We start from the raw sequence: 27,011 nt of genomic DNA, 5'->3' as shown, positions 1-27,011 counted from the left end.
ACTAAGGCTTATATAGTGGTTTAACAATTAAACACACAGTATTAACTTTAATTGCTACGCTTAACATTTTAATCCCAAACTTTGGATTATGAAACTACAAAATTTTCTAAGATTTATCATATTTTTCTTATAATTTTCTGAGCACCTTTCCGGTACGCGCTTTTCCAAGCCAGTACCGGTTTCCAGCACCAGTTCTCATTATCTGGACTTGAAATTCGTTTTACAAGTTCTACATATCATTCTAGTAATTTTTATACACTTATTATAATTTTCCGGGATACTTTTTCGGTACGCATTTATACCGACTAGCAGAACCGGTATCTGCACTTTTCTTCCGAAAAGCGATTTTCAGCATTATTACTCACTTACTATAATTATTAAAATCTCATAATAATTATTAGGGTCAATTATGGAATCATTTCCTATTTTCTCGTAATTTATTAATTAAATTCCTTAATTAACGGTACGGGTTCTTACACTTTTCTTCTCGTTGTTCTCTCTTTCTTCTTATTCACAGCGATGTTTATATATATATATATATATATATATATATATATAAAGAAACTTGCTTACTGTTACATTTCGTTAGACTCGAACGTAACTAGTAACTAGGTAATCATTACTATTCAGATAATAACTAACCACGTAATACATTTCTAGAAAGATTCTCGTAAACCGTCCTCAGGTGCTTCCACGTTACCGTTTACGTTTTATTTTCTTTCTGTAATATATTTATACATATTTTTACTTTTTTATCAATTATTATATTATTATTAGTATTATTTATTTTATTATTAATATATTATATACATTTATCTTAATATTTAATTACTTATTTCTTTTTATTATTATTATTATCGTTATTATTATTAATTTTATACATCTACGTAAACACACACATATATATATATATATATATTTACGTTTATGCGCTTCGCGTAAAAATTGACGCGAACGACGCCACTATTAGGTGCCACTTTGGAGCAAAAGGCGCCATTTTAACGCTATTGGCGTCGCTTTCTTTTCTTTCTTTTTTTCTTTGGCACCACAATTGGCGCTATTAGCGCCAATTGTGGCGCTAGAGAAAAAGGTGCCATTTTAGCGCTATTGGCGTCGCTTTCTTTTCTTTTCTTTTTGGGGAAAGTACTTCTTATGTGACTGCAGAAGGGAAAACTTGCAGCAACACAGGATACGCGTCCGAATCCTGGTTTTTTTTTTTTTTTTTGATAGAATCCGCACGTGTATCCTAGTGTTAAAAATTTGCTGCAATTTTTCTCATCAGCAGTCACATGAGAAACGACAGACCCTTTCTTTTTTTCTTTGGCACCACAATTGGCGCTATTAGTGCCAATGTTGGCGCTAATGGCGTCAAAAATATTTTTTTATTTTTTTGAATATTATATATGAAGTGCACGAGACTTATGTTTTCTCTTCCTTTATTTTACATGACCTTATATAAGAGATAAGTTTATTTTCTACAACATAATAACAAGTACTAAACCCATATGATATTGGGAAATGTTGAAAAATAATTTATATGATTTCGCTTTAAATCTATTACAATTTTTTTTTGTCACTTACGTTTTACACCTTTCTTAAAATAAAACAATACACCGATAACAAAAAAAGAAAAGAATAAAATTAAATACGGTGGAAACTTACAACAATTACCAAAAAACAAAAGGAATTAAAATGAAAAAAAATTATAGAAGAAAAAAATCAATTATGTCTAAAACATAAAGAAGAAAATAAATAAAGCGTAAAAAATAAAAAATAAAACCAAACATGTTAAAAATTTACAACATTAATAAAAATAAATAAATATAAAAAAATGAAAATGGTCTAAATAAAAAGCTGAAAATAGACCGAAAATAAAAAAAATAAAACAAGACAGAAATAGAAAAAAAGAAATATATAAGTTTTTAACATATTTGATTTTTTTTTATTCTTTTTCCTCATACTATTTTCTTCTTTTTAATTTAGATATGTTTCATATTTTTCTGACATTTTTTTTTCACTTTCAGTCTTTTTTATAATTGTTAAAAGAAATGGAGGAAAAAATAAAAAAGAAATCAATTTGTAAATTTTGAACATCTTTAGTATTATTACTTTTTTCTTAATTTATTTTTTATATTAAAATTTTTTATTTTATTTTTTCTTCTATTTCCTTTTTGTCTTCAATTTTTTTAGACTATTTTTATTTTATTGTTTACTTTTGGTCTTTTCTACTATGGTTATAAGTTACCTACATATTTGGTCTTATTTATTTTTTTATCCTCAATCTTTTTTTCTTTGATTTAGATATATTTAATTTTTCCCCTTCTTTTTTTTATTTTTTGTCTTTTCTATATATATTAAAAGTTTCAACATATTTGATTTTATTTCTTTTTTTATTTTATTTTTTGGTCATGTAAGTATATTCTCTTATTCTAAGAAAGGTACAATAAATAGAATAGTTAAGTTTTTAATGATGTTAAGGACGAACTATGAAAAAAATCATAGTCAGAAAATAATTAAAAAAAGAGAGAGGTAAGTGATTCAAAACAAAATCATAAGAAAAATATTGAACTTTATGATATTATATTATATGTGTGTTTGATAACATTTATTTATTTCTCTCCCTACTATTAATGACCGTAGGATAGCATCAGCAGCAATGCTCTAGTGAGTCAGTGACAAAGTCAAACAAATATTGCGGTTGACAACTCCATGTACGAGATGTGTGTGTGATGAGTTGAGATTAGGATTAGGGCAAATTTAACTTTAAAAAATATATATTTTGTTTTAGACTTTTATATTTTTAAAGGAAAAAATATTTTTGCAGTTACTGCATATACCTTATTGTGTTTATTCTCCAAACGACGTCATTTTGGTATTGAAATTTTAAAAAATTATAAATATAAAGACTATTATAACCCTGAAATAAATTAAAATTACAAAAATACCATGATTTTCGCTCCAAAACGAAGTCGTATTGGGTTTACTGCAGATATCTTATCTGTAGTAACGGCAGAAAAAATAAACCCATTTTTAAAAACAACATTATTTTGACTTTTTTCTAAACTTCTACTTTTGCAAATACTTAGAAAAAGTGAGAAGCACTTTCTTGAGGATAAAAAAAAAAAAAAAAACCAAACATATGTATTGTGATTGCCCAAATTTTTAAGTACTTCTGCAACATGTCACACACCTTCCTCTACATAATTATTGGGCTCCCTATTTCAAAGAACACATTCTGTTTAAAGGTGTTTGAGTCAATTTAGAAAAAGTATTCAGTGTGGCCGAAATTAACTCAAAATGCCGAACAGAATCTTATATCAAATTAAGCAATGAAGTGTGGGTAAAATTGAGTGGCTAAATCTCCTAATGACCAAGCTTACAAATAGGTCAAAGAATAAGTTCAACAAATGAAAAAAGCTTACATACAATAAACGATCAAGCGAACACAAATGAAAAAGATGACATACAATCAATGATAAAGCTAACACAAGAATGGGATAAGGATTATACAATGTCCAATCTTTCTCTTCACCATCTCACTCCTTCCTTGTCCTGCAGGCAGTGGATGCTTTTTGAAATATGATCACAAATGGCCAAACAATATAATACATATGAAACGAAGCTTTCTTCATACTTGCAGCATAAGGAAAATGTGAACACGTGGCTTCATTGAACAAATCCAAGTTGGTCATCAATGCTGAATTGCCTGTCTTCTTAGATGTTCAAATAATTAAACTAAACTATGATACATTATGCTTATCCAGTCTTCTTAATTTTGAAGGCTGGATGTATCATTGCAGCATTGTATGAATCTAACATCTTAATTTTCGCAATGCAATCTTTCATCCTTTTCAAAACAATTGGCAAAGCAGAGCAATTGCTAGAGATCTTTTCATTCAGCAATTTTAGTTTCTAGGCAGTCACTGGATCTTATGGTGCAGATGATCTTCTGTACAATATAAACCAGGTCAACACGTCAAATACACAGTGAAAAAAAAAAAATAACTGAAATATATTGCACCAAGAAAGAGTTATAGAAACAACATATACAGAACAAGTCTCAACACCAAATGGCACAAGGATCATTTCAGATACAGACAGTGCTACTAATACCTCACGACAGCTGAGTCACAGTAAAAGTCATGACATCCTGTACACAGAAAAACAAATGCTTGCACTTAACTCAAGAAAATAAAAGTAAGTCTAAATTATTCAACAGGCCTTCCATACTTATGCTTCTGAATTTCTTTTAAGCACAACTGAGTCCACAAAAATGCTATCTTCTAAATTGCAGAACTTGATTAACGTTTAGCTTCTGTTGGATTCTTAAACCACCCGCTGAAGTGGCCTGATTAGTGGCCATATCAGGTGAAAACAAAAACTAAAATATATTGCACCAGGAAAGATTTAAAGAGACAAGTATAACATGAACAGAACAAGTCTTAACCACCAAATGCCATAAGAATCATTTCTGATACTCATAGTGCTGCTCCTACCTCATGTCAGCTGTGAGTTACAGTAACAATAATGACATACTATAAGCATAGAAAAAAAAATGCTAGCACTTAGCTCAAGAAAATAAAGGAAGGAGGAAAGATAAAAAGAAGCCAGCCATCAAGCGAATACAAAAGAGGTTTTACACACAATTTAACAAAATATCATAAGTCAACTCTCTAAATATTCGAAAAACAATATTTATTTCTGCCCACATGGCGATATTCAAAATGCACTATAAATTTTATAATAAGTTTCAGCCATCATTATGGTAACCAATAATCCCAAGAGGCCAGTCTTAGTTTATAGAAGAAAAAAATTCCAAAGTGTATCTCATCACTCAGACTATTGCAGGGGAAAGGGAATGAAGTAATATTTAAAGTCGGGCAGGCAGATAAAAGAAATAGCTTGAGAAAAACAAAGGGAAAGAACATAGTACTTACTACTTAGACAAGCCGATGCTGACACAAATACATGATTAGTTTCAGAAAAGTGAAGATGATTCAAATAATAATTTTATTTTTCAAAGAAGATTAAAATGATAACCATTTCTCTTTTTTGATAATAGATCATTTTAAAGTTTTCCAGTAAAGTACCAAAAAAGTTGACCATCTGTATCATTACAATATCAAGATGAACCTAACAATATATGTTTTTAATCAAAAGTAAAGTGATAGGGAGCCCATTGCATAGTTCATCTTCTTTTTGATGTGTAACTATCGAAGCAAATAAAGACTGGCTGGTCGTCGCCAAAATTGAAAATAACTTAATGTGTGACTAGAAAGCATCTTACCTAATCTTCCTCTTACAACAGACCTCTTCTAATCATTTCACGAAGAAGTTTCTCTGCCTTATCATTCTCATCTTTTTCAAAGAGACCACGAATTATTACTTCAAAAGTTATAGCATCAGGGATGCAATCATTGTCTTTCATTTTTGACATCAAAGCCAAGGCTTCATCAAACAAGCCCTCTTTACACAGCCCATTGATCATAATATTATACGTCCAGACATTTATATGATAGCCTTTGATCAAAAGATCCTGAAAAACCTCTCGTGCATTCTTAAGTCTTCCACCTTTGCATAGTCCATCAATAAGTGTATTGTATGTGCATATATCTGGCAGAATTCCCTCGTCTTTAATTTTCTTGAATAATGCAATTGCCTTGTCCAGATGATGGCTTTTGCATAAAGAGTCTAATAAGGAATTGTAAGTGATTACATTAGCTGGTTGACCTTTATCGTGCATCTCATCAATAAGACCCCAAACATAAGAGATTCTGCCTGATTTGCACAAACCATCAATAAGAGAGTTGTAGGTAACCATATTAGGAGTCATATTTTTGCATTGCATTTCTCTAAAAAGATTCATGGCTTCATCCACCATTTTATTCTTGCATAACCCATTAATCATGATACTATAGCTCCAAACATTAGGAGTTATTCCTCTTTGGGCCATAGTGATAAATACATATTTCGCATTGTTCACTTCATTAACTAAGCAATACCCATCCATTAATGAATTATAAGTGACAATATCAGGTTCTATACCTTCTTTTATCATCAGAGCTAACATAGTTTTTGCTTCTTTAACCTTTCCTTCCTTACATAATGCATCAACCAACATATTAAAGGTATAATTATCAGGGGAGATGTTTTTCAATGGCATTTCATTTAACAAACCAATTGCATCTTTCAATTGACCCAGAATGCAAAAGCCATAGATCAGAGAACTGAAAGTGACAACATTAGGATGAATTCCCTTGACAAGCATTTCAGAATATAAATCACATGCATCAGCTACAAGTTTATCTTTGCATAGGCTATCAATGATTGTGCTATACATTACCACAGTAGGCTTAACGGATTTCCCATCAATCTTTCTAAGCAACTGCATGGCAGCTCTTGTTTCTCCAATTTTACATAACCCATTGATCAAGGTCCCATAACTAACTTCATCCAACTGAAATCCTCGTGCTACAAGATTGTCATGAAAGTGAAGTGCTTTCTTAACCTGACTATTAAGACAAAGACCCTTCAGAAGTGTTGTCAAGGTTATGACATCTGGATGATAACCCCTCTTGAGAATGTTAGCTAATACAGAAAAAGCAAAATTCAATTGACCAATGTGGCAGAAACAATTTATCAACATGCTCAAACTAACAATGTCTGGAGCAATTCCACTGAACTCAATCTGTTTAGAAAGGGAAATAGCAGTGTTGTAATGCTTCATCTTCACAAGGGATCCTAAAATCTTGCTAAATTCGATGAGGGGCGGGGTAGGACGCATACGGAGCATGCGATGGAATAAGGCTACAGCATCAACAGCTTCGTCAATGAATGGAGAGTGAGAACGAGAGTCTAACCTTGAAGTCGAAGAGAAGCAAATAATGAAATTGGGGCTTGAAAGAAACCTTAACCTTCTTGACATTGACATCGTTGTTGCGTTCAACTTGTGTTGGCAGCTTCCGATTGTGTTAGGGTTAAGAGATTGTCGAGTTTAGAGTGAATTGCAATAATATAAAGTGTGTCATGATGATACATAATGGAATGAAACTTTGAAACATTTTAATTGTTTTTAATTCTAGGGTTTCTCTTTTCTTATCTTATATGAGATAACATTTTTCACAGGGGCAGGTTCATCTTACACCGGTGTAAGACTAATAAGTCTTACACCAAATCTTAACCATTGATTTTTTGCATCTAACGGTTTAAATTTATTAAGTCTCACTCATTAATTGATTTTTAATTCCCAATAAATATCAACCGTTAGATGCACGGAAATCAACGATTAAGATTTGGTGTAAGATTTATTATTCTTGCACCGGTGTAAGTTGATCCTATCCCTTTTTCATATGATAGATATAACAAATAATAGATCCTACCAATTGTTAAAAAAATAAAAAGAAGATAATACGAATTTCGATACTTTACAACATGAAAAAAGCAATCTCTGATAACACGAAAAAAATGATTTCCCTTAATTCTATATAATAATAATAGGATGTATTTGATTGACACAAAAATTGATAAGTTGTGAAAATTTCAAAACTATAAATTGAATGATAATTTTGATGTTTAGTATGTTAGTAAAAATAGAGGAGTACAATTTAAGAATTGTAAAATCAAATTTTATTATTTATTAAGATTAAGGTAACATTTATGGGTCTTTATTTTGTCATATGCTACATGAAGAAAATTCTTATTATGCAAACAGTAAAGGACAAAAAATAATAATAATAATAATAATAAATGAAATGAGACACTTTGTTCAATAATTTTGTTTGGTCATATCTTAGCATGACCAAATTATATTTTCTACAACATAACTCTTATTTATCCCAACATTTATTTATTCCACTTTCTACCATTGATGGATTTAAAATAGATGCAGCCATGAGATCAAATAATTGTATCATTAAAAGGATGAACTCTAGCAACAAATCTATCTATGAGAGAGAGGTGAGACTTTGTTTCCATTCCTATTTGAGTGCTAACAAACTCTTTCTTCATTGTCAAAAGTTCAACCCAAAATGGAGGACAATAAAAAATGCATCCTATATTTGCAACTCTTTACTGGACAAAACCACCACAGTACGCAAGAAGAATTTATATTCACAAAATATTTCATTGATACTATGGTTGGCGATGCATTTTGATAATCTAATCAATAGATGGACAAAGAAAATGAATTAAAAATAAAGTCAATTCTTAAAAATAAAAAAATAAAAAATCAATTGGGTTCTATTTACCCCTATCTCAGGAAAAAAAAATAGAAAATAGTTCCATGGTTAAAAATTGGGAAAAGGTAACCATCTCTGGGACTAGTTTTGATCTCCTTCTCTATCCTTTGACAATAATATAAACCGGTAGGTTCATTAAATTAGAAGTTTAATACATTTTTGGTTTCAGTAAAGTATGATACATTATGCTTATCCAGTCTTCTTCCTTTTGAAGGCTGGATGTATGATTGCAGCATTGTATGAATCAAACTTCTCAATTTTCGTAATGCACACTTCCATCCTTTTCAAAACAATTGGCATAGCAGAGCAATTGCTTGAGATCTTTTTTGGTAACCATTTCTATAGAAGATTCAAACGATAACCATTTCTCTTTTTTGGTAATAGATCATTCAAGTAATAATTGCTAAGTCGTTATCTTAAAGATTTCCTGTTCAGTTCTAAGCAATTTATAACATCCCCAGTAAATAAACAGCTAAGTCCATTCCACATGCACTGATATTCTCGTGTCAAAAAAAAAAAAAAAAAAAAAAAACTTGCTTTACCACATGCAATTCACCAGAACCCGCAAATAATTTAGGTTTTCTTTCCTATAAAATCAAACCTGCTATTTTTATTTAGCAATCTTCTGATAGTTGAAATTAATGTAACTAAATGTGCCACACTTTTCATGCTACTAACCCAGCAAGCATTACCCTACTCAAGAAACTACAGACACTAATTCAGATTTCACTAATCTGAGCATGATAAGTAAAATGATAACTTCCAGCAGCAAGCCAGCAACATTGGGTTTTAAAGATCCAAAACTCATCTGACCAATTAGAAAAAAAAAGACATGTGATGTGAGACCAATGAGATTCAGCTCTAAAGCCATAACTAATTGGACATCTCAATCAACCGAGAAATTAACAGTTGGTGCAATTGCAACAACACCAACAACCAGATTTGAACAATCTCAAACAAACAGCACCCATTTCAAATACTCAAAATTCATATACCCAAACAAAAGGGACGAATTTACATAAAACCCATATCCCCCAAAACACTTTAAATTGAAGAAACTACCATAGAGCCAAGAACCACACCATAATCATAGAACAACAATACCCACATTAAGTTGCATAAACAAATTCAAACAGAACACACAAATTTTGTTCAAACCAAAAAGTAATAACAGGTGATCAAACACAAGCACAAGATTAAATTCCAAACAATCTTTGCTTTTTCTTCTTACAATCGAAAACTCAAATGAAATTCTCAATTTTTGGGCCACCCCACCAATTAATGATCAGAGCTAACACATGAACGGGAAAAGGATTTTACAACATCCAATATTTCTATTCATCATCTCACTCCTTCATTGTCCTGGAGGCAGGGGATGCTTTTTGAAATATTATCACAAATGGACAAACAATGTAATACTTCTGAAACGAAGCTTTCTTCGTACTTGCAGAATAAGGAAAACACGAACATGTGGCTTCATTCAACAAATCCAAGATGGTCAAAGCTGAATTACCTTCCTTCTTAGATGTTTAGATAAATAACTGAAGTATGATACATTAGGTTTATCCATTCTTCTCCCTTTTAAAGGCTGGACTTACGGTTGCAGCATTGTATGAATCTAACTTCTCAATTTTCGCAAAGCAGTCTTTCATCCTTTCCAACACAATTGGCATAGCAGAGCAATTGCTTGAGATCTTTTCATTCAGCAATTCTAGTTTCTTGACAGTCTCTGGATCTTCTGGTGCAGATGAACTTTCCTCCCTATAAATGTTTTGATCCGATGCGCCTATACAATATAACCAGGTCAACACGTCAAATACATAGTGAAAAAAAAAACTAATATACATTGCACCTTGAAAGAGTTAGAGAAACAAGTATAACATATAAAGCACAAGTCTTAACCAACAAATGGCACGAGGATCATTTCTAACACTGATGGTGCGACTACTAACTCACGTCAGATGTGAGACACAGTAAAAGTAACGACATACAATACGCATAGAAAAACAAATGCTAGCACTTAGCTCAAGAAAATAAAGGTAGGAGGAAAGATGAAAAAGAGGCTTTGCATACGGTTTTACAAAATATTATCAGTCAACTATCTAAATATTAAAAAATCAATATTTATTTCTGCCCACATGACAATACTCAGAATGCACTATGAACTTTATAATAAGTTTCAACCATCATTATGGTAACCAATGATGCAAAGAGGCCAGTTTAAGTTTATAGAAGAAAAAATTCCAAAGTCAATCTCACCACTCAGAATTTTGCAGGGGAATGAAGCAATATTTCAAGTCAGGCAGGCAGATTAAAGAAACAACTTAAAAAAAAAACAAAGGGCAAGAACATAGTACATAGACAAGCTGATGCGGACACGTTCAGAAAAGTGACGACGATTTAAATAATAATTTCATTTTCCATAGAAGGTTCAAATGATAACCATTTCTCTCTTTTGAAAATAAATCATTTTAAAGTTTCCCTGTAAAGTACATTGGGAGGAAAGAGGAAAGCCACGTCAAGTACCAAAAAATTCGACCTTCTGTATCATTACAATATCAAGATGAACCTAACAATATATGTTTTTAATCAAAATTAAAGTAATAGTGAGCCCATTGCATAGTTCATCTTCTTTTTGATGTGTAACTATCAAAGCAAATAAAGATTGGCTGGCTGTCGCCAAAACTGAAAATAAAATAATGTGTGACTAGAAATCATCTCACCTAGTCTTACTCTTACAAGAGACCTCTGGCAATCATTTCCCGGAGAAGTTTCTCTGCCTTATCATTCTCATCTTTTTCAAAGAGAGCAAGGATAATTACTTCAAAAGTTATAGCATCAGGGATGCAATCATTGTCTTCCATTTTTGACAGCAAGGCCAATGCTTCATCAAACAAGCCCTCTTTACACAGCCCATTGATCATAATATTATACGTCCGGGCATTTATATGATGGCCTTTGATCAAAAGATCCTGAAAAACCTCCTGTGCAATCTTAAGTCTTCCACATTTGCATAGTCCATCAATAAGTGTATTGTATGTGCATATATCTGGCAGAATTCCCTCATCTTTAATTTTCTTGAATAATGCAATTGCCTTGTCCAGATGATGGCTTTTGCATAAAGCGTCTAATAAGGAATTGTAAGTGATTACATTAACTGTTTGACCTTTATCATGCATCTCATCAATAAGACCCCAAACATAAGAGATCCTCCCTGATTTGCACAAACCATCAATAAGAGAGTTGTAGGTAACCTAATCAGGAGTCATATTTTTGCATTTCATTTCTCTAAAAAGATTCATGGCTTCATCCACCATTTTATTCTTACATAACCCATTAATCATGATACTATAGCTCCAAACATCAGGAGTCATTCCCCTTTGGGCCATAGTGTTGAATACATATCTTACATTGTTCACTTCATTAACTAAGCAATATCCATCCATTAATGAACTATAAGTGACAACATTAGGTTCTATACCTTCTTTTATCATTACAGCTAACATATTTTTAGCTTCTTTAACCTTTCCTTCCTTACATAATGCATCAACCAACATATTAAAGGTATAAACATCAGCATAGATGTTTTTCAATGGCATTTCATTTAACAAGCCAATTGCTTCTTTGAATTGACCCAGAATGCAAAACCCATAGATTAGAGAATTGAAAGTGACAACATTAGGATGAATTCCCTTGACAACCATTTCAGAAAATAATTCACATGCATCAGCTACAAGTTTATCTTTGCATAAGCTGTCAATGATTGTGCTATACATTACCACATTAGGCTTAACCAATTTCCCTTCAATCTTTCTCAACAACTGCATGGCTGCTCTTGTTTCACCAATTTTACATAACCCATTGATCAAAGTCCCGTAACTAACTTGGTTCAACTGAAATCCTCGTGCTACCAGGTTGTCATGAAAGTACAGTGCTTTCTGAACCTGACCATTGAGACAGAAACCTTTCAAAAGTGTTGTCAAGGTTATTGTATCTGGATGATAACCCCTTTTGAGAATGTTAGCTAATACAGAAAAAGCAAAAGTCAATTGACCCATGTGGCAGAAACAATTGATCAGCATGTTGAAAGTAACAATGTTTGGAGTAATTCCTCTGAACTCCATCTGTTTCAAAAGGGAAAGAACAGTGTTGTAATGCTTCATCTTCACAAGGGATCCTAAAATCTTGCCAAATTCGATGATGGGTGGGGTAGGACGCATAAGGAGCATGCGATTGAGTGAGGCAACATCATCATCAGCTTTGTCAATTAATGGTTGCTGAGACTGACACCGAGACCGAGAATGAGTACAGTGCTTTCTTAACCATAACCTTAACACCGACATTGACATTGTTGTTGCATTCAACATGTGTTGGCACCTACCAATTGTGTGTGTTAGGGTTTCGTTTATCAGCATGTGTAGGGCACCTACCAAAAAAAAAAAAAAAAAACATACTAATGGCTGAAGAGTGAAGACCCACTATGCTGAGATCGCAAAATTCCGGTGATAGAAAAATTCAATAGTTTTAGGGCTAAACTAATCTTGTTGAAGGAGATAATTTATCTTAGTGAGTGACAAAATTAGAATGGATCCCATATTATTATTTTTTCTTTTTTTCTTTTTCAGTGGGATCTACATTAAATTTATCTCACAACATGGGACATACTCTCTCATGTAACATGAGATTAGTTTAACTTATAGTTTTAAATTAACCTAAAATTTTGGAAGAGCATAATTTTTTATTATTTAAATTAGATAAAAAAAATTTATTTCATGTAATTTTTCGAAATCAACGCAATAACATTTCATTGAAGGGAATTTTGTGAAATTTTCTAAAATTTGAGATATTTTATCATAAAATTTCGGAAGGCTATAACTTTGGTACGCCCAAATGAGTTTTTTTTTTTTAATTTCGCATAACTTTTCGAAATAAACGCATTTGATATATTTTTTATCTGTGATTGTATATGATGTTATTTAAGTTGAAATTTCGTCTCTCATGAATATAGTTTGAATTTGCAACAATAGTACCATGATTATAGGTATGTTTGTTAGGAATGTTTCTAATCATGACAATGATTTTCTCTCCATCAATGTTGTAGCTCATGGTGTTGGTTCGAAAAAAATTCTAAAGTGTTTGAGTTTGTGATTGTGAGAGATAAATTATGTCAATTGAGTTATCATTGTGTGAATCTCAAAAATTTATGTGGAATAAAAAAAATACACCTGATTTGAGCACCCGAGATGAAAGTTATTTTAATCAAAGTTGAGAATATTAATTCTGAACTCAGAATGGAAATAGTCGCAGCAAAATAAATAAATAAAATTTGGTGCTTCATACCGTTTCAATTGTGTAGGGAAGACCGTTCCTATATATTTGCTTAAATATAAAAAATAGGAAAAATTTATATCATTTTAAAGGAGGTAAAGTTGTGTTATTTTAAGAGAGAAAAAAAAAATAGATAAAGAAGGAGAGAGAGTTGACAAAAAAAAATAAAGATGTGGATCCCACCTCTTTGTGATAGTGAAATGATATAAATTATGTCATTTAAAAGGATAAACACTTTTCTCTATAAAAATTATTGACCAATATTAATATTTTGTTTGTTTAATTAAACATTGAAAAATAATTACGCAAACTCATGTTCCAACCCCGAGTAGGTTTTCTATTATCTTTATGCAAAACGGAAATTGACTCTAATCCCAAGTGTTAAGTATACTCGAGTGAACCTACTGATCTTAAGAAATTACAATCCAACCATAATTTCTAAACAATCGTAAATATTTTAGACATTAGTTTTTGAAAAGGAGTGATGTAACCAATATAATGATTTCTTAAGGACCATTTGCAGACTTCTTTATTTTTTAAAAATTAATGTATCTCTTATGGGAGAATTTTGAGATTTACTTATTTTTGTTTCTTCTCTTCCTCAGGACCTTCAATTGAATGAGACAAATTAGGCTTTGGACAGGTTATCTTTTAATTTTTACTTTATTTTTTCTTTGGGGTGTGGATTTCGCTTACAATAGCTGTATTTTATTTTAGGATTTATCATCTATCATTTAACATGACCACGAGAAATTTCCTACACACACAATATTTTGTGAGACCCGTAGCAAAAAAAAAAAAAAAAAAAAACTTTGACACGCAAAACAAATCTCTATAACATAAAACAATCACTCTTCCTACGACATAACTCTTATAAAACCCTTTATTTTAATCAAAGTTGTATAAACTGAAGTGGCTAAATCTACTAATGACCAAGCTTACAATAGGTCAAAGAATAAGTCAACAAATGAAAAAAGCTTACATACAATTAATGAACAAGCTAACACAAGTTCAGCAAATGAAAAAAAGATTACATACAAATCAATGATCAAGCTAACACAAAAAAGGGATAAGGATTATACAATGTCCAATCTTTCTCTTCACCATCTCACTCCTTCATTGTTCCTGCAGGCATGGGATGCTTTTCAAAATATTATCCCAAATGGCCAAACAATGTAATCCATCAGAAAAGAAGCTTTCTTCATACTTGCAGCATAAGGAAAATGCGAACATGTGGCTTCATTGAACAAATCCAAGTTGGTCAATGCTGAATCACCTATCTTCTTAGATGTTCAGATAACTAACTAAACTATGATACATTATGCTTATCCTGGCTTCTTCCTTTAGAAGGCTGGATGTATGATTGCAGCATTGTATGAATATAACTTCTCAATTTTCGCAATGCAGTCTTTCATCCTTTTCAAAACAATTGGCATAGCAGAGCAATTGCTTGTGATCTTTTCATTTAGCAATTTTAGTTTCTTGGCAGTCTCTGGATCTTCTGGTACGGATGAACTTTCCTCTATAGAAATGTTTTGTTCTGATGCACCTGTACAATATAAACCAGGTCACCACGTCAAATACACAGTGGAAAAAACACTAAAATATATTTTGCCTTGAAAGAGTTAAAGTAATAACATATACAGAACAGGTCTTAACCAACAAATGGCACAAGGATCATTTCTGACACTGATGGTGCTGCTACTACCTTCTGTCAGATGTGAGTCACAGTAACAGTAATGACAAACAATACGTATAGAAAAACAAATGCTAGCACTTGCTCAATAAAATAAAGATAGGAGGAAAGATGAAAAAGAAGCCAGCCATCAAGGGAATACAAACGAGGCTTTGCATACGATTTAACAAAATACTATCAGTCAACTCTCTAAATATTCGGAAAACAATATTTATTTCAGCCCACATGACAATATTCTAAATGCACTATGAATTTTACAATAAGTTTCAACCATCATTATGATAACCAATGATGCTTTAGAGATATATAAAATCATTAATGCAGTCTCACCAATCAGCTTAAGCTTTTGGGTGAATTGATTCTTTACATGGTATTAGAGTCCGGTGTGGTTTATGGACCCACTATGCTTCTGTTAGAAATAATATTGTATTATTTATATTAGTATTGTAGATTACTTTAGAAGATTCCTTGGGCATAGCCCATTAGGATTTTTAGCCTCTTTACTTAGAGAGCTTTTGTACACTCATTTACACAATTCTATACAATACAATATTCATATTTTCCATATTCTTCAAGTTGATACCAGAGCTTGTGTTCTGGGAAAACCTTATTTCCGCAGAAACCCTTGCCGTGCATCATTCCGGCAAGTCATCCGTCTCGTGCATCAAACCGGCAACCTATCTTCAATATCATGTAAAGAACCAATTCACCCAAAAGCTTAAACTAGTGGGTAAGGCTACACTAATGGTTTTATATATATCTAACATGCACCCTCACACGAAAGCCCACTGAACTTGAAGGGTGGGCAATGCACATGCCCACCTACCTGTGCTAAGAAACTCCACAAGACTAAATTAATTATTAATTAAATGAGGGACGGTGAGGATCAAACCCGTGACAACCAGACTCTGATACCATGTAAAGAACCAATTTACCCAAAAGCTTAAACTGATGGTAGAGACAACATTAATGGTTTTATATATCTCTAGCAGATGCCTTGGGCCAATTTTATTTTACACCAGAGAAAATTCACAATTTGTATCTCATCTCTCAAAAGTTTTGTAGGGGAATGAAGTTAGATTTGAAGTCAGGTAGGCAAGAGAAATTGCTTCAGAAAAACAAAGGGCAAGAACATAAGTACTTACACATGCTTGCTGATACTGACACAAATGCAGGATTAATTGTAGAAATGTGAAATATGATTCAAATGGTAATTTCATTTTTCGTAGAAGATTCAAATTAATACCATTTCTCTTTTGTGGTAATAGATCATTCAAGTGATAATTGCTAAGTCTTTATCTTAAAGGTTTCCTTTTCAGTTCTAAGCAATTTATAGCATCCCCTGTAAATAAACAGCTAAGTTCATTCCATATGACTGATATTCTTATGTTACAAAATAAAAAAATAAAAAACCTTGCTTTACCACATGCAGGTCACCAGAACCAGCAAATAATTTAGGTTTTCTTTCCTATAAAAGCAAACCTACTAATTTTATTTAATAACCTTCTGATAGTTGAAATTAATCTTACAAAATTTGCCACACTTTTCATGCATCTAACACAACAACGTATGTGCATTACCCTACTCAAGAAACTAATTCAGATTTCACTAATCTGAGCATGATAAGTAAAATGATAACCTCCAGCAGCAACATTGGGTTTTAAAGATCCAAAACTCATTTTACCAAAAAAAAAATAAAAAAATCCAAAACTCATCTGACCAATCAGAAAAAAAGACATGTGATGAGAGACAAATGAGACTCAGCTCTAAAGCCATAACTATTGGAAATCTCAATCAACCGAGAAATTACAGTTGGTGCAATTGCAACACCAAAGACCAGATTTGAGCAATCTCAAACAAACAGCACCCATTTCAAATACTCAAAATTCATATACCCAAACAAAAAGGCCGAATTTACATAAAACCCATATCCCCCAAAACACTTTAAATTGAAGAAACTACCTTAGAGCCAAGAACCACACCATAATCATAGAACAACAATACCCATATTGAGTTGCATAAACAAATTCAATCAGAACAACAATACCCATATGTCACATTAACAGTAATGACACATTGAAAAACAAATGCTAGCACTTAGCTCAAGAAAATAAAGGTAGGAGGAAAGATAAAAAAGAAGCCAGCCATCAAGGGAATAGAAAAGAGGCTTTGCATACGTTTTAACAAAATATTATCAGTCAACACTCTAAATTTTCAGAAAACAATATTTACTTCTGCCCACATGACAGTATTAAAAAATGCACTATAAACTTTATAATAAGTTTCAATCATCATTATGGTAACCAATGATGCCCAGAGGCCAGTTTAAGTTTACAGAAGAAAAAATTCCAAAGTCTATCTCACCACTCAGAATTTTGCAGGGGAATGAAGTAATATTTCAAGTCAGGCAGGCAGATTAAAGAAATAGCTTCAGAAAAACAAAGGGCAAGAACATAGTACTTAGACATGCTGATGCTCAGACAAATGCATGATTTGTTTCAGAAAAGTGAAGATGATTTAAATAATAATTTTACTGTGAAGAAAGAGGAAAGCCACGTCAAGTACCAAAAAAGTCAATGATCTGTATCATTACAATATCAAGATGAACCTAACAATATATGTTTTTATCAAAATTAAAGTAATAGTGAGCCCATTGTATAGTTCATCTTCTTTTTGATTTTGATGCGTAACTATCAAAGCAAATAAAGATTGGCTAGTTGTCACAAAAAATTGAAAATTACTTGATGTGTGACTAGAAAGCATCTCACCTAGTCTTACTCTTACAATAGACCTCTGGCAATCATTTCCCGAAGAAGTTTCTTTGCCTTATCATTCTCATCTTTTTCAAAGAGACCACGAATTATTACTTCAAAAGTTATAGCATCAGGGATGCAATCATTGTCTTTCATTTTTGACATCAAAGCCAAGGCTTCATCAAACAAGCCCTCTTTACACAGCCCATTGATCATAATATTATACGTCCAGACATTTATATGATAGCCTTTGATCAAAAGATCCTGAAAAACCTCTTGTGCATTCTTAAGTCTTCCACCTTTGCATAGTCCATCAATAAGTGTATTGTATGTGCATATATCTGGCAGAATTCCCTCGTCTTTAATTTTCTTGAATAATGCAATTGCCTTATCCAGATGATGGCTTTTGCATAAAGAGTCTAATAAGGAATTGTAAGTGATTACATTAGCTGGTTGACCTTTATCATGCATCTCATCAATAAGACCCCAAACATAAGAGATTCTGCCTGATTTGCACAAACCATTAATAAGAGAGTTGTAGGTAACCGTATCAGGAATCATATTTTTGCATTTCATTTCTCTAAAGAGAGACATGGCTTCATCCACCATTTTATTCTTACATAATCCATTAATCATGATATTATAGTTCCAAACTCTCTGAGTCATTCCCCTTTGGGCCATAGTGTTGAATATGTATTTTGCATTGTTCACTTCATTAACTAAGCAATACCCATCCATTAATGAACTATAAGTGACAACATCAGGTTCTATACCTTCTTTCATCATCACAGCTAACATAGTTTTTGCTTCTTTAACCTTTCCTTCCTTACATAATGCATCAACCAACATATTAAAGGTATAATTATCAGGGTAGATGTTTTTCAATGGCATTTCATTTAACAAACCAATTGCATCTTTCAATTGACCCAAAATGCAAAAGCCATAGATCAGAGAACTGAAAGTGACAACATTAGGATGAATTTTCTTGACAGCCATTTCAGAATATAAATCACATGCATCAGCTACAAGTTTATCCTTGCATAGGCTATCAATAATTGTGTTGTACATTACCACATTAGCCTTAACCAATTTCCCTTCGATCTTTCTCAGCAACTGCATGGCTGCTCTTGTCTCTCCAATTTTACATAACCCATTAATCAAGATCCCATAACTAACTTCATCCAACTGAACTCCTCGTGCTACAAGATTGTCATGAAAGTTCAGTGCTTTCTTAACCTGACCATTAAGACAAAAACCTTTCAAAAGTGTTGTCAAGGTTATGACATCCGGATGATAACCCCTCTTGAAAATCTTGCCTAATACAGAAAAAGCAAAATTCAATTGACCCAGGTGGCAGAAACAATTTATCAACATGCTCAAAGTAACAATGTTTGACGCCATTCCACTGAATTCAATCTGTTTAGAAAGGGAAATAACAATGTTGTAATGCTTCATCTTCACAAGGGATCCTAAAATCTTGCCAAATTCGATAATGGGTGGGGTAGGACGCATACGGAGCATGCGATTGAATGAGGCTACAGCATCATCAGCTTTGTTAATGAATGGAGACTGAGACTGAGAATGAGAATGAGATCGAGAGTCTACCCTTGAAGTCGAAGAGAAGCAAAGAATGAAATTGGGGCTTGAAAGAAACCTTAACCTTCTTGACATTGACATCGTTGTTGCTTTCAACATGTGTTGTCAGCTTCAGATTTTGTTAGGGTTCTTCACAGCAAACAGCTTGAGCAAATTGATTGTGTTAGGGTTAACTTCACTGATAATAATAAAATTATATATCAAGCCTTAGGTTGTTATTTTATTAATTTTTATTCAGCTTATTTCCACCAAATTGATTGTGTTTTCTTCTTGTAGTCCATTTCAACTGTGAATCTGTGATCAACAAAGTAATGTAAAATAAACACTACTCTTTTTGTGTGTTTAATAATGGGAATAAATTTCTAAAGTTATATAGAAAATTTGTCTAACATTCATCGAAATGACATAGTTTTGTAATTGAAGGATTAAAAAATTAAAATGATAAAGACTAATATAATACTGAAATAAATTAAAATTACAAACACAATATCATTCTCACTCAACCTATTTTACTATTTTTTTTTTTGGCTAAATTGACCATAAATGGATGAAACAACCTACATTCATCCTTATAAGTCACAACTTATATGATTGAAAAATAGAAATAATTCTCACAACAAAATGGTTGTGTGATAACAAATTTTTATGACTGTAGGATAGCTGCAGTTAAGAGTGTCAAAATAAGTTATGACACGTCGGTCGACCCGTAATATGACAAGAAAATTTGTGTTCGACCCACAAAAAAATTTATGTCATATCCGTGTTAAAAAAAATGACGTGCGAAAAATTTGTGTTGTGTTGTGTCAAATTTGTATTGACCGGTATTATTTTTTAATTTTTTTTTACTAATTTTAATTTTTTTTTTTTGACACATTTTTTTTTTTTGTCAATTATCATTTTAACCCATAATTTACGTATTATACGTATTATCATGTCAATCCACAAAAAATTCATATCATTTTTGTGTTACATATAGTCGTGTCATGTTAACCATTTTTACATTCCTACCAGCAGCAATAATCTAGTAAGAAAGTCAACCAAAAATTATAATGGGGTTGACAACGACATTAATGAGATGTGACTTTGATGAGTTGAGATCAGGGTTAGGGCAAATTTAACTTTGTTTGACTTCTATTTTTTTAAAAGCTAAAAATTTTAGCTTCCAGAAAACAATAATATTTTGGCTTTTTTCTTCCTGCAAGTACTTAAATAAGATGAGAATTATTTCTGAAAAAGAAAAGGTAACTACTTGAGGATAAAAAGAAAAAAACCATCAATACAATAATTGTGATTGCCCAAATTTTAAGCTCTTCTGCAACAAGTCCACACTTTCCTCTACATAATTTTTGGGATTCGATTTCTTTTTAAGGTTGTTTATGAGACAATTTAGAAAAAATATTAAGTCTGGCCGAAAGTAACTCAAAATGCGATAGGTGAACAGAATCCTATAGCATATTAAGCAATGAACTATGTCTGAACTAAAGTAATGACCACCCCAGTTGGGTAAATTGAAGTGGATAAATCTCCTAATGACCAAGCTTACAATAGGTCAAAGAATAAGTTCAACAAATGAAAAAGATGACATACAATCAATGATCAAGCTAACACAAGAACGGGATAAGGATTATACAATGTCCAAACTTTCTCTTCACCATCTCACTCCTTCCTTGTCCTGCAGGCAGTGTATGCTTTAAAAATATTATCACAAATGGCCAAACAATGTAATACATCTGAAACGAAGCTTTCTTCATACTTGCAGCATAAGGAAAATGTGAACATGTGGCTTCATTGACCAAATCCAAGTTGGTCATCAATGCTGAATCACCTATCTTCTTAGATGTTCAGATAAATAACTAAACTATGATACATTATGCTTATCCAGTCTTTTTCCTTTTGAAGGCTGGATGTATGATTGCAGCATTGTATGAATCTAACTTCTCAATTTTCGCAATGCAGTCTTTCATCCTTTTCAATACAATTGGCATAGCAGAGCAATTGCTTGAGATCTTTTCATTTAGCAATTTTAGTTTCTTGGCAGTCTCTGGATCTTCAGGTGCAGATGAACTTTCCTCTCCAGAAATGTTTTGTTCTGATGCACCAGTACAATATAAACCCGGTCAACATGTCAAATATACAGTGGGAAAAAAAAAACTAAAATATATTGCACCTTGAAAGAGTTAAAGAAACAAGTATAGCATGACAGAACAAGTCTTAACCAACAAATGGCACAAGGATCATTTCTGACACTGATGGTGCTACTACTACCAAATGGCACAAGACTAAATTATATTGCTACTATTGCCTCACGTCACATGCTTGCTGACACAAAAGCAGGATTGATTTAAGAAATATAAAAGATGATTCAAATGGTAATTTTTTTTTTTCATAGAAAATTCAAATGATAACCATTTCTCTGTATTGGTAACATCATTCAAGTGATAATTCCTAAGTCGTTATCTTAAAGATTTCCTGTTCAGTTCTTAGCAATTTATGACATCCCCGGTAAATAAACAGCTAAGTTCATTCCACATGTACTGATATTGGACTTTGCTACTGGAAGTCCCTTCTAGTAGTTTGTGAGACATGTGATGTGAAACCAATTGAGAGTTAGCTCTAAAGCCATAACTATTGGACATCTCAATCAACCGAGAAATTAAACAAAGTATCATAAACTGTTGGAGCAGTTACAAACCAGATTATACTCGAAATTCATATACCCAAAAAAAGGGCCAAATTGAAAAAAGAAAAAAGAAAAAGAAAAAGACCATATCCCCTAAAAACACATGATATTGAAGAAACTACCTTAGAGCCAAAAAGCACACCATAATCATATTGCGTTGCATAAACAAATTCAAACAGAGAACACAAATTCTATTCACACCAAAATGAAATCACAGATGATCAAACTCGAGCACAACATTAAATTCCAAACAATCTCCTTTTTTTCTTCTTCTTAAAATTGAAAATTCAACTAGAATTCTCAATTTTTGGGCCACCCCACAAAATCCACAAGTCCAAAAAAACATAAAAAAAGAATAAAATTGAGTTCACTTAAAATCTAAATTTTTGAGTCACCCCATCAAATTGGGGAATTAAGCAAAAACCCTAGAAAGTAGAAAGGGACCTTGAGTTGAGTTGAGTTGTGGAAGAAAGGGTCTTTGGGCATCGAGAACCGAAAGGAGTGTGGTCTTGAGCTGATCCGGAAGAGTTGATCGGTAATCGAGAATCTTGTGAGCCATTGGCTTCAAATCAGACTCCAATTTCTCCAGCTCCGAATCTTCACATTCGGAGCTCCGAACCGCTTCACGGGTTTCAACCAATTCGGGTGCCATGTTTCGTATTCAAATACTGTGAGCGTGTTCAAGTTGAAGTTGAAATTGAAATTGAAATTGAAGAAGAAAGAGGTTCTTTTGGGTTTCAAATTTTGAATCCACATTAATGTCTCTCTGATATATGTACCTCTCTCTTCACTGATTTGAAGTGGGAAATTGAAACCGTTAATTGATTTAAAAAATAATAATAAAAGTTTAGGCCTTTTTAAAAAACAAAAGAGAAAAAGTGTTTGTTATTTCTAAAGGATATAAAGTTGTGTCATCTTAAGAGAAAGAAAGAGACAGGTAAAGGAGGAAAGAGAGTTGAAAAAAAAATAAAGGTGTGGGTTCCACCTCTTTATGAAAGTAAAAAGATATAAATTGTGTTATTAAAAAAGATAAACATTTTTTCTAAAAAAATTATTACACAGTGTTAGATACCAATATCTCACCAGAGAGAGACAGAGAAGATTCCTCAATCTTTTTGAGAATTTCTGAATGAGATTATAGATGGTTCACTAATAACGTCGGTAAGCTAAAAAAAAAAAATTAAGTTAGTAATAAAGTTCAGGATTTTATGTATGAAAAAAAAAAATCCTAAACTTTTAGTTAATTATTCACTATGCTAAATTTGCTAGGATTTGCTTACCAAAAAAAAATTTGCTAGGATTTTATAAGATGCCAATAAATTGAATGTTTGTTTTAAAATTAGAAAAGTAGATAATGTTCATAAATGAAGTGAAATAATGAAACATGAATGAATAATTGTCTTGATTTTATTTGTTAAGATAAGATATGAAGGAATAATTATTTTAGTTTTATTTATCAAGATGGTAGTTGTTATATTAAAAATGTTGAAAATGAAATCCAAACACGTAATTGGGTTTTTTTATTGACTTGCAGTTCACAAAAGTTTAACTGATTGTGTGACAAGATATAATTTACATATTAGATGGGAATCTTCTTAGGTTCATAATTTAGAAAACAAAACAGTAGTTGTTTTCGGAATATAACACACGAAAGTAATCCAAAGAAGGTTGATAAAATAAATTATTACCAACTAAATTCATTTAATACATTATAAACAGACAAATATGAAGATTTTGTGTGTGTGTGTGTGAATAATTATCAAGCTTTTTAGTTTTGAGCTTTGCTGAATTTTGTAGTTAAAAAGGAAGAAACTAGTTATAATGTGCTTTGATGAATTTTATAGTTGAAAATTGAAGAGTAAGCATGTACTCTTGCTGTAGATACATTCATGCCAAAAGGAAGAAATTTTTAAGATTTAAAAGGAATTATAAAGAAAAGCATGAGTTAAGATAGAAAGAAAATTGAACTTTTTTTTAATAAAAAGAAGTACCGAGTTCGATTCTCCGAAGTATTAAAAATTTTTCCCAAACTTAAACCTTGTTCTTATAAATGTCAAATCCTCCTCCTCCTTTTTTTTATTTTAAATGTCAATTTAACAACATTCATAATACTAAAGAATAAAGTAAATATAAAAAAAAGCAAGTTTTGAAACTATAAAAAAATATATTAAACACTTCTCTTTCTTGAGTAATAAAGATAACGGAGGAAATAAAAAAAAATTAAAGAAAAGGAAATAATCATCCATAATTGCAAGTTTAATAACATATAGGAAAGGAAACTATCCCCTTTTTTGATTGGGATACAAATTTCCCTTCCTTCCAAAATTTGAATGAAATGGCTCGAGATAAACTTAAGTTAAAAATTACAGTTGATAATCCTTTATGATTTAACTCCTAAGTTCCATTAAATTTTTTTCACTAATCTTCAAAACAAAGAAAAAAGAAGAAGAAAACTTTGTTCGGCTTTTTGACCCTTATGCCCCTTAATTAATAATTAATTACCAAATTGCCCCTCATTCAAAACTATTTCGAAAATTTACCCTCCCCAACAAACATAACACCAATCTGCCCCTGTTTGACCGTTGACCACGAAGCCTACCCGGGTACACCATTACCTACCCGGGTAAATTTTGAAAATTTTTATCTACCCGAGTATGTAGGGGTGTACCCGGGTAGAGTTCTTGAATCTGGGAAAATGTTTGAATTATTTACCCGGGTACGTAGCAGTGTACCCGGGTAAATCGCGTCCAGAAACCCCAATATGTATGGGTTTCGACCATTGTTGCGAGGTATAGGGTTTTTGAAACCCCAAATCTTTCTCTCTTACCCTCTCTAATCCGAAACATCACACATATTTCATCTCATCATTTCAGAAAGCTGAATCTTGGGGGGACATTGAGATTACATCTCCACACTCCCATTTTGTGCTAAAAAATCTGAACCAACCTCCAAACCCAAAACCTAGATCTAATTTTTGTGTGAAAGATGAGTTCAAGTCCAAACATGGTTCCTATAGTTGTTTACTACAATGGGAGGCATTTTGAAGGTCCGAACGGTGTCCGATTTGAAGGAAAAACAAAAACGATGAAAATCAAAGTGGGCACTACATGCAATGAACTGAAGGAGAGAATTCTTCAAAAAATGGGGTCAGAAGGCATACATTCCATCCACCGCATGATAGCCAGGTTAGAGACTGTAGTGGATATGGATACAATATACTACATTGGAAACGATATAAATGATGATGAAGATGTGGAGTTCGTAACAGATGCGTTTGTTGAATGGAAAGTATTAAAATATATTGAGATATATGTTGAAGTTGATGTTGGACAATCTTCATCTTTACCGGTGCATACAACCACTACTGCACACTGTACCGGTCAAGAAGATACAGTTGTACGATCTTCTGCACCTCCTCAGGTAGCATGGGATGAGGATGAAGAGGATGAAGACGAGGACTATGTGGACAGCGAAGAGGAGGGAGAACCTGAAAGTGCTATTCCAGAAGGTGATTCGTCAGACACTGATGTGGACGGTAATTTTGAGGCTGACATGAGCGCCGTAAGTCTCGGTACCCCAGCCTTGTCACCACTTCATGTCGACCCAGTCAGTAGTGGTAAGTTATTAAATTTGAATATTTGCTTTAGACAATTTATTATTTGTGGTAAGTTATTAAATTTGACATGATCTTTAGATGCAGGGTCTGAGGAGCCATTCTGGAATGAAAGCCAACATTATTCATTCATTAACTGGGCGCACCCTAATGACGAGTTGGAGATCCTATATGGCGATGATGACTTGCACGGAGGTTGGAAGTTAGGAGATCCGTTATTTGTGCAACAAGAATTTGGGTCCAAACCAGAATTGCAACATGCTGTGAAGATACATTGTATGAAGGGGCGCAGGACAGCCATAGTTGAAAAAAGCGACGAGTCAAGATTTGTTATGAAGTGTAAAAACCATGCTGACGGTTGTCCCTGGTATATGAGGGCAATTAAGCCGAAGAAGGGAGCTAACTGGGTGGTCCGTAAATGGGGTCAAGGTCACACATGCCTAAATCAAGGCCTAGCACAGGATCATAGACAGTTGGATTCAAATGTCATTTGTGCGGCTATAATGAGTATGTATTCTACCGTTTATTTAATGATTCAGATTATGCGGGCGCTGGAAAATAATATGTGTCACCACATAATGAAGAATGCGAGCAGAAACTGACAAGTTGCTAACAGGATAATGAGCAAAATGACCGGGCTCAGCGTCTGCCCTCCTAGTCTCTGTAACAATGGTCTCCCGGTTATAATCACCAAATATATGATGGCTGTCTCCATCATATAGTGCTGCTCCTGTGACACCATCAAAATCGAACCCCAGTAGCTCCGTCCAGATAAGAGCAGTCATGATGATATCAATCCCGCAGACACGGGAAGTCAGCTCGCCTTGCGAGTAGCCAAGGTTCTGGTAGAAGGCTCTTACCATAACCTCCGAGTATGGGCACCGCATCTCCGCCAGGTGAAGTAAATGTGTCTGCTCAAGAAGCGGCACGATGTCAAAACGCTCTAGGTTGAAGAATGCCGAATCCAGTGATTTCGGTTCGCAGATCTTCCGGGTCATGAAAAACTTCACGAACTTCTCGTGTGAAGGAATGTCATCCTCAAACAAATATCCGAACGTCAAGTCCGGAGCCTGACTCGAAGCAGCCTGGGGCTGAGAGGATGACGACC

General features: G+C 32.9%; 2 protein-coding genes and 1 pseudogene across 2 annotated transcripts; all 3 read right to left on the bottom strand.

Annotated features, from left to right (window-relative positions):
- Positions 1-3,376: 3,376 nt before the first annotated feature.
- On the bottom strand, positions 3,377-12,674 carry LOC133314135 (putative pentatricopeptide repeat-containing protein At5g59900; annotated as a pseudogene).
- Positions 12,675-14,846: 2,172 nt separating this feature from the next.
- LOC133314154 (putative pentatricopeptide repeat-containing protein At1g12700, mitochondrial) lies at positions 14,847-19,469 on the bottom strand. Its single transcript, XM_061515599.1, has 3 exons — positions 19,251-19,469; positions 18,030-19,145; positions 14,847-15,114 (listed from the first exon to the last, which is right to left on the bottom strand). The coding sequence occupies exons 1-2, from the start codon at positions 19,467-19,469 to the stop codon at positions 18,042-18,044; spliced, it is 1,323 nt and encodes a 440-aa protein (XP_061371583.1). The 3' UTR covers positions 14,847-15,114; positions 18,030-18,041.
- Positions 19,470-21,031: 1,562 nt separating this feature from the next.
- On the bottom strand, positions 21,032-23,038 carry LOC133314155 (uncharacterized). The gene is made up of 2 exons (XM_061515600.1): positions 22,735-23,038; positions 21,032-21,699 (listed from the first exon to the last, which is right to left on the bottom strand). The coding sequence occupies exons 1-2, from the start codon at positions 22,940-22,942 to the stop codon at positions 21,485-21,487; spliced, it is 423 nt and encodes a 140-aa protein (XP_061371584.1). The 5' UTR covers positions 22,943-23,038; the 3' UTR covers positions 21,032-21,484.
- Positions 23,039-27,011: the final 3,973 nt, after the last annotated feature.

This window comes from Gastrolobium bilobum, unplaced genomic scaffold (assembly GCF_033153095.1).
Source record: "Gastrolobium bilobum isolate Gb01-03AN ecotype WA unplaced genomic scaffold, APGP_CSIRO_Gbil_v1 utg3818, whole genome shotgun sequence".
NCBI lineage: Eukaryota > Viridiplantae > Streptophyta > Magnoliopsida > Fabales > Fabaceae > Gastrolobium > Gastrolobium bilobum.
This window is presented reverse-complemented; position numbering and strand designations above follow the sequence as displayed.

What these genes read in the sequence shown, in the direction of transcription:
- LOC133314155 (XM_061515600.1), bottom strand. Translation starts at nt 22,942, where the DNA reads ATGGCACCCGAATTGGTTGAAACCCGTGAAGCGGTTCGGAGCTCCGAA. An exon ending in ACAACTCAACTCAACTCAAG is followed by an intron (nt 21,700 to 22,734) that starts GTCCCTTTCTAC and finishes CTGGTGCATCAG; the next exon opens with AACAAAACATTTCTGGAGAG.
- LOC133314154 (XM_061515599.1), bottom strand. Translation starts at nt 19,469, where the DNA reads ATGAAGCATTACAACATTGTTATTTCCCTTTCTAAACAGATTGAATTC. An exon ending in GTTTTTGTCTTAATGGTCAG is followed by an intron (nt 19,146 to 19,250) that starts GTTAAGAAAGCA and finishes AAAATTGGAGAG; the next exon opens with ACAAGAGCAGCCATGCAGTT.